We start from the raw sequence: 9,099 nt of genomic DNA on the forward strand, positions 1-9,099 counted from the left end.
TGGGTGTGTGTGGTTTCTTTCGGTATCTCAGTCCATCTGTGAGCTCTGGGATCCTGTGAAGGTCTTTTCTGTGTTGGAATCACATGCTCAGAAGACTAAAATTGAGGTAGAAGAAAGTGATGTCCTTGAGTCTGATGGCTTATAGCAAAGGCCTTCTGTGCCTGCTTTTTGGCTGAAAAATAGTGGAAAAGAGGGTGGGAAGGGATCATCTCGGGATAACACATTTGATCTTGCTGGCTTAACCTTAGAAACTATGCCAGAGCTATTCCTGAGAGATGTTTGACCTGAAAACCAGCAGTGGTGGAGATTTCCTGTCTATCCCAAGCAGTTAGTTTTAGTGCTTTACTACACATAATGTTTTTTTCTCATCTCCTTTACTACAACTCAGGTTTGTTATTGAGGACCCAAGTTCTGAGGAAAGGTGAAAAGCACTGTATTACCAATTTCTTTTGCAGCTTCTTGCTATGTAATAGTACTGAAAGTTACTTCCTTTAGTCTTTATCTCCACTAGATCAGGGAACCCTGCTTCTTGCCATGGTTTTTAAATTCTGTTCGCTAGGCTTCTGATCACTTCCATTACTTCTGCTTGACCCAGCTGTCTCTTGAGCTGCAACACTGAAAGCTGGACTGAGATGAGCCTTATTTGCATGGCTTTCTGCAGCTGGCACTGAGGAGCCTTGATCTCTCCACTCACAGAAGACATCAGCCAGGTCAACCTTTCCAGGAGAGGAGACTAAAAGCCATGTGCTGCAGTGTTCAGCTCAGTGGTGCTGAAGTCTCTTGAGACATAACCCCTAACTGCAATGCTGAAAGGATAAAAAAAGTCATTTAGTGCTGAGAGGTGACAAGTGGATATGGCCAGCATTAGTACTTATAAAATGCCAGTGGAACAAATTATTTAGAAACATCTGTTAGTAGAAACTAATTGAGTACTGTGTAGATTGGAATGTATAAAGCAGGACATAGCCAAGAATTAATGAGAGAGAGAATGAAGTGGCAGGTGGATCCCCTCATCTGTTTTCCTTCCCAAAATAGCCTGTTTCTAGGGCCAGGATGGGTAGAATAGAATGATGAAACAACTGGACGCACAAACATAGTATAAGAATAAGTATGTCAGAGAACAGTGAAAATGTTAAATGGCTGTAGAGAGTTATCTGCTTTCTCAACTGCTGCTTACTTAACACACAGAGCCTGTTGGTGGATAGTTAAGAATAAAAGGAGGTGTTTCTATGTGTTTTGGCATTCAGTGGTCATTGGTCACAATCCAACTCTTACTTTTGTGTTTTTAACAGTGATATTTTTGATGGCTGTCTTTGAAATTCTATGCATATTACAAATGCTGATATGTTCTTCTGGTCAAAGTATGGGCTAGGGAGCTTCATCTGGGCCCAAATTCCAGTTTCCTTGTCATGGTAGGGATTGGACAGCTGTGGTCCCTGAAAAATGCACCACAGATGTAGTTCAACCTCACTGCTGAAAACGTGTTTCTCTTTTGCAGGAAGAGAATGCACATGTGTATGTGTGGCTGCTGGGGCAAGGCCTGGACCCTGCAGTACCTTGCATGGTGATCATTTTGGCTGGAGCCTTCTGGCAGCATTTTGCACCCTAATAATAATAACAACAGGAGTTTAACTACCCTGGAACAGTCTGCTGCCCCAGGGAGAAGATCTAGTCTCATTAGTACGGTCTGTGTCTTTATTCCACCCCATCAGCACAGAAGCAGAAAGGAGATCAGTATGAATGATAGATTATTGTAAAAATGGGTCATTTCACTAAACTAGCAAATGTAAACAACCCCTCTTCTTAAAACCCCTTTGAGAATAAAGAAAATAAGCGGTAAAAAGCATGCACAGATGTATGACAGTAACATGCTGTAGTGAAATGTCAGGAAGGAAGGAATGCTAATCGTGCAGAATAGGCAGTGAGGTTGTGGGGGAAGTACTAGCTGTAAAGGCTTTCCATTTGCAGGCTAGCTCAACTCTCTCTGATTTGACTAATGTTATCATCAAAGGTGTTCTGGCTTGGACCAGCTAGGCTTCTTATCTGTCATGGATGTGATTTTTGCTAATATACTGGCACTTTAGAGAATATATGTACCAGAAATAATAATTTGTAATTGGAACTGTGTTCCTGTGATTTCTACACAGGGAAAGAAAGGAAAGAACTGACCTACATAGAGAACGGTTTAAGAAATTTATAGTTATGGTAGAGTCAAAGTAATGTCTTAAGGACCACTGTTTCTTTTATTTAAAGTTTAAAGTAAATCTTTTTGTTGGATGATAAAAGCATAATTCAGGAGAGCCTGGAATGGTATAATTGTTTAAATGCTATAATTTCATGTGCATTTTCTGCTGAAATATATTGCTGAGATATCGTATGTGGTTCTTCAGTTCTTGACCTAATAACAATGCAGTTTATTAAAGGGTCAGACTTTAAATGTGTAACTGCCTTCTAAGACTGTTTTAAAACTGGAACAGTTAAGAGTAGTTTCCTTAGAATTGAATCCAGAGCTGTTACTCCAGGAAAAGAGCACAGATTATAACTTTGAGCCAATTCTTTGAAGCCTTACCAAATTAAAACTCTGTGAAAGTGCTGAGAAGCCTGCAGTTTTGTCCTTGTTGTAGAAGCAGCTTAGCATCCTGCTTGTCTGATGTTTTCCATTGTAGTCTTAGTAATTCATCCTTGGGTAAAAACACTGATATGTTTTATCAAAAGGAGAAGAACTGCCTGTGAGGTGGATTTTACTTTTTGTTGATTGACCTTTATTTCTTCTTCAGGTAAAATGGAACCTTTTTGTCACTGATGAGTAAATTTTTTTTTCCTTTTGTTTTGTGTGTGGTGTCGTGGTTTAATTTTTCATTTTATTTTATTTTTTTTTTTTTATTTCTAGCTGATAAATTTAGACAGAAACTGGAAGAACTGGAGAAAGAGAAAAATTCTTTAAAATTTCAGCTTCCTTCAAGGCATCCTTCAGTTAGCAGTTTTTTGGATCGGTTTGTTACCCAAGTTCAAGCAGCGTTGCACTGGGCTGCTGATCATCGGTAAGTTTGTTGATTCCTTATTATGTAGAATGATGCTTCTGTTTTCTCTAAGTACAGAATACAATTCATGAATAATTCTAATAAAGAGTTTTAAGGATGTTCTAACATATCAATATGGGACTTGTTTATGAAAATCTCCCCTGCCCTCCTTTTTTCCTTTTTTTAAAATTTATTTATTTATTTTTTATTTCTACAGTTCTTTTAGAATTGCTCTGAAAAACATTGATCATGTCAAACTGGTGAATTAAATGGAACTTGTCTCACTTATGCTGAATGGGAATGGGATTGAATTTTTGACATAGCATCTTGAGCATACACAGCAAGGCAGCTTGAGCAATGGTTCCCTGTGGAGTTAATTCTGATGCTCCTTTTCAAGCAATGAAAGGATATTTAAATCTAAAGTAAAAACAGATTTTATTTTTCTTTTTAAATATGAATAGTTCTTCGGGAGCTTCTTTTTATGCATCACTTGTTAGGTGGCAGTAATGTGCTCAGCACTGTACAAAGTCACAAAAATAAATTCTCAACCTTTCCTTGAACAGATAACAGCTTCAAAGACTGGGGGAATGTGAAATGCATTGGATGACCCAAGGGAGGTAGTTAGCTTAGGAAGAAAAAGTTCTCTATTTCTAGGTCGGTCTTCAGCTATGCTACTGGTTACTGTTGTTAGAAGCAAGAAGATTCTTCATAGATATCGGGAGCTATTCTTAAATGCACAAAAGAAAAAAAAAATCTTTTGTTTTCTGGCAGCTTGTATGTATAAAGGCTTCAGTGTGCTAGTCAATACATTATGGGTGTTTTTGATATACTTGAAAATTAGATAAAACCAGTATAGATAATAGGATTTCATTGTTGAATTTGAGACTTTTAAGGGTATTTTTAGTCTCTATAGTATTTAGGAATAAGACAGGTTTGAAACAAACTGCATGCATTCAGAGTTGTTTGCTTCTACCTTCTGAGGCCCTAGGAAGCTATTTTGCCATTTCTTAATGATTTAGGGTACAACAGCTTGTATTTTGTCATTAAGATGTGTTTGCTTTATAATGATTTTGGCTTTAGTGGTGGTGTTGTCTTTGTTGTCATAAAATTGAGTCACTGAAGCATCCTTGAATACATAGTCTGCTTATTTTTTCTTATATAATGTATATATAATATTTTTTGTATAATAACATACAGGATAAATAATATATACATTTGTGAAACTAGTGCTGTTCTTTGATTATATCTGTAACTCTTCTGTTTGCACAGGTCTGAGAGCAGTGCCATTCTTCAGGGTCAGATGAATATCCTCTTCACTTTCGTGTCCTGTGCATGCTCCTTTCTTTGAGCTTGAGTTTGACTGTTGTTGCGACACCCTTTCTTTTTCTTGCTTGATTCTTGAAGCCTTTCATACTGCTTTGTTTATGGTCTGACTCTCTTGTTGATGCAGCAAGCCTGCCCTTTGTCTTCAATACGAGTGTTTAAAATCTTTCTGTTCCAACAGTATTTGTAGATAGTACAAGGCTGAAAACATGACCAATTCTTCATGAAAAATTTGTAGGCTTCAGTTTTTATTTTGATTCTGAATCTGAACAAAACCAATATACCCAAGATTTCTTTTTTCAGTGGAGAATTAGAAAGATGATGAGGCTAGCCCCATATGACCAAATCATTGCAGTTTCACAGTAGTCAGGCCAGCCTCATCTCTTTGCAAATAAAGAACTTTTTAAATAAAACTGTGTATGGCAGGTTATTTGTTCAATACATGAGACTGAAATTCATGACCTGGTTTTGTTTTACTTGATTAAATTATCAGTTTTCAGGTGAATGTATTCAGTGTTACCATGGGATATTGGGGGCAGGTGGTAGGAGACAGGTTTGGTTATGTTTAGCTTAGGAACATTACCCAAGCTAAACCTGGGTTCTTGCAATCACCCAGGTTACATGAGATCAGAGAGATCTTGTTCTTGTTTCCTCAGTACCAAGTGGGCAGATGTACAGTGATTTACAAAAAGTTTCTGAGAATAATCTATGTTTACTGTGGAATGTTTCTTAAATTTTGACCAGCTGCTGGGAAATCTCTATGGCATGCAGATCTTGCTAAAAGAAGGTGGCTTCAGAACTGCTGGGAAGTGTGGCTGGCTGGAGCCACAGCAACCTGTAATGATTGTAAGGCACAAATACAGTGATGGCCTAGCACCTCACAATGCAGGTGTCCCTTTCAGCTGTTTTGTTATTACAGAAATAAAGTAACACTGTCATGATGTCTATTTGCTTTAAATATTAATGTCATTTATTTTAGCACCAGTGTTTTATTTTGCCTTTTCAGTACATTCTTCAGCCCATAGAAAGGGAGTAAAGCATGTGTGTCTTCTGATGGTCCTGCAGAAGAGACAGGAACCTCTTAGTGTTTACACACTTGTTAAACAGCTGTGTACTGAGATCATAATTGTGTGATTAATCATGCTTAAACCAGACTTGTGATGTATGTTTTGTGTGCGGCATGGATGTATTTGCTTTGCATGGTTACCGTGAAATCGTGCTTCAAAAATATTCGTTGAGACATAGCAAGGTGTTTTTTTTTTTTTGTCTGGTTTTTTGTTTTTTTTTTTTTAATTAAAGAAAACCCCAAGATCTTGAAATGCATCTGTACCCTTTATACGTTAATGCACTTGTATCTATAGAGATGGACACAGAAATACAATTGGCTTTGCAAGCGCATATGCCCTTATGCAGGAACATGCAAGATGAAAGGTTTGCATTGTTTGCAGGTGCATTTTGAGAGGCTGATTATAGACTTGACACTTAATGTAGTGTACTGATTACCTTGGGGTCCAATCATGCAAAGATTTACAGCTGAGGGTTGTACTGGCCACTGTGAGGAATCCCACTGACTGCAATTTTGAAAGAACTTGCTGTGCAGGAGAGAAGTAAAATTTGGCATTGTGAAGCAAACACTCCAGATGATCTCTAATGTAGTCTCCACAAAGCTGTCAGAAGCTGCAAAAATGGCTTTGGCAAGTTTCTAAACTTCTGTCTAAGAGAGATTTTTCTCTGTATTGATGGAAATTACATGCCTTAGTTTTGTCTCTTTCAAGGCAGTGATGGATAAATTTCTGAAATATGAAAAAGCTGGGGGAAGCCTGAAGCTATACAAGTTTTCCTTTTTCCTTCTTCAGCGTGTTGTAAAAACAGTGTAAATGTTTGATATAATAAAGGAAGATATGCCAAGGAAAAATCTCTTGTTCTCTAACTATATCCATTTAAGATGTAATCATTCTGGTGGTGGAGTGTTATGACTCTGAAGGTAACATGTAACATTCTGATCTGTATAGTCTTTGAGACATTGATACTTGGCAATAATGCTAATTTTTAGCATTTTTCATCTTTCCAAAGGGTTAGAAATGAAGAAATGCAACTTTGGCATGAAAACGATCATAAACTTTTGAGATCTACTTATCAGGAGAGGATGCAGGTTTCAGCCACAAAACGAAACCAGCTTTTTCAAGAAAAGAAATGGCTACAGGTAACAGGACTGCTCTAAAGATCCAATGCTGTGTGGGGAAAAGCTTGTAAGCTGTCACACAGAATTCAGTACATTTATTGTAATAGTGACTTTGCTTCTGTGCAGCAATTAGAGCCTTGGCTTTAGTCCAGTTGATAATCTAAGTGATGATTGGAGATGGCAGCCACAGGAGCTGTGTTAATCTCATTATGGAGAAGCAGAACTGCAAGGCTTGGTGGCTTGTGTGCATGCTTTAACTTTCCTCCTTATCTTTTAAAGTGTGCTCTTCATGTTCTAATTTGCCATTTTAATATTTCACTGATCTCCAGAAGGTTTTATTCAAAGACAAAAAGTGTTCGTCTGATTCTGGTTAGAATTGACTGTAGATACATGATTTACCAGCTTTTGTTCCTGAAAGATGATTGATGCATTTCATAAGGATTGAAGGAATCATCATGGAGCTGCGTTAGCATTTGCCAACAATAACTTTACACTGACATGTGATGTCACAATGCGGTAGTTTGGCAAATGGAATGCTTTTAAGATGGCTTCTGTCCAATTTTAAATCTGTAAGTCTTTTCTGCAAAATTTAGCTCCTTTCACTGTCCTTCAAAAAATCCCAATTTACTGGTTAGTGCAAGTCTTTGCTCCACCTCCTTTTAAACCTTGGCAATCATACTTGTCAATGTGACATTTTAGAGAGCTAGTTGGTCTGGTTTTATTTTTTTTTTTTTTTTCTTGTGGTCTTGTCTTGAAATCTTATTATTTTTGATACTTTTCTTCCTTTGGTGGATCTGATAGTATAATCATCTGTTTATTTGTATACATACAAATATATATATGAAAACCAGAAAGAATTAGAGCGAAATACCTATTGGCCATTGCAAAATCTTACTTAGATGAAGAAATGTCTTTTCTATCCTAGTCTTCACCTTTGTACTGTTTAATTTATTTCATCAACATATAAGAGGAGGCATAGTATAGTTCAACATTATCGGTGTCCAGAAAGGTTATTTTTTAATAATCTAGACATCTAGCCAGCTATGTCGAGACATTTAAATGAAAACTGCTGTAGTTAAGTCTCCACTCCAGGCAATGTTTTTGTACTTGCTCCAGGTCAATCTTTATTCCTATGTAGTTATACTGAATTTATGTGAGTATAAATTAGTCACATCGTTACACAGGTATGCTGTTTATGAGCATTTGATCAAAATTACCATGAATTTGAGGTTCTGGAGAAGAAGGCTGACCTGTGACATTTGGTGGCTCCCAAGCATCCCTTAAGGATTGCTTCTGCCCAAAATGTCGTATGATCTGAAGACATCATTGTTGTTGTGGGGTTTTTGTTGGTTGGTTGGTTTTCTGGTTTTTTTTTTTTTTTTTTTTTTTCTTTTCATCCCCTACTCAGCCTTACTTTCCTTTCTTTTTCCTTCTACTCTCTTTCCTGTTGGTTCTGCATTTTGTCTTCAGGGATTGGAGAGCTTGTGACAGTATCTAAAATTTACATATTGATGTTTCTACTGTAATCTGTGCTTCATGGAGAATACCAGCCCGTAAGTGAAGCTGGAGGTTTACAATCAGTACGGAATAGCTGTCACGTTATAGAAATCTCAGTTTAAACTCAAATCCACAAAATACAACTCCAGTTTATGTTTAGTGAGCTGAATATCAGCTGCTGCTTTATGCTGTGACTTCCAAGTCCTCTTTATCTATCCCTGGAGGCTTACCAAGAACTCATTAAAGGCTTCTTGGCATTTCTGGAAAAGAAGGCAGAAGAATTCCAGGTTACTGACTAAAATTTCCATTCTCCCAAGAATGCCTGTGAACTATTCCTGAGCAAAACAGCTTTCTCTCTGTGAATGCAGATTGTGTGCTTCTGATGTCTATTTATGTTGTAAAAACATTTCAGTACTGAAAATGTGTTTGTAAAACCAAATTCTGTTTATCTCCCTTTCTGTTCCCATGTAGGTTGCTTATTGCAGTGATTGCAATTACTACATTTTTACAGAGTATGAAGGTCTTTGTATTAAGTAGGGCCTGTGAAGATTTTGGCAGTATTCCCAAACTGGTAACACAGAGACAGAATTGTCCTTTGTGCACTCTAAAAGCCTAATTTGAGACTGAAAGAAACAAAACTGATGGTTTTGGCCTGCTGACCTTTCTGTCCTAGACAAATGCCTGTGGGTTGAAACATGGGCCACTCTGTTCTCTTGTCACTGAATCTAAGGCCAAAAAGGAGGAAAATAATTGATGAATTTAGTGTGCCAGTACTAATACAAGTTGAATTTTTGGAGCCAGTCAACCTCTTAAAATGCTAGGATTGTTTCTTGTAATTTTAAGTGATACTCGGGGAGCTTGTTGCAATGCAGCAAACCTGAAAGTATGTTTGTTGACAAAAATCACAATTAAAGAACTAAATTTCACTTAAAATATACTGAAAATATTAAAGTAATGTTAAGGTTTGAAAGCAAAACACTCAAAAAGCAAAGAAATGCTTAAGTTGGCTACCTGTGCATAGTATGTATGCTTTATGAGAGTCTTTAATTATATGAACATGCCTCCTTTTCTGGATTC

At 37.2% G+C, this 9,099-nt stretch overlaps 1 protein-coding gene across 1 annotated transcript in view; it reads left to right on the plus strand.

The window, feature by feature from the left end:
* DISC1 (disrupted in schizophrenia 1) overlaps positions 1-9,099 on the plus strand; it is an 89,260-nt gene that overhangs the window by 46,844 nt on the left and 33,317 nt on the right. The window contains exons 4-5 of the mRNA XM_010017598.1: positions 2,891-3,041; positions 6,417-6,546. Coding sequence (XP_010015900.1) covers positions 2,891-3,041; positions 6,417-6,546 — 281 coding nt within the window. The remainder of the gene's footprint in view (positions 1-2,890; positions 3,042-6,416; positions 6,547-9,099) is intronic.

This window comes from Nestor notabilis, unplaced genomic scaffold (assembly GCF_000696875.1).
Source record: "Nestor notabilis isolate BGI_N333 unplaced genomic scaffold, ASM69687v1 scaffold5497, whole genome shotgun sequence".
Classification (NCBI taxonomy): domain Eukaryota; kingdom Metazoa; phylum Chordata; class Aves; order Psittaciformes; family Psittacidae; genus Nestor; species Nestor notabilis.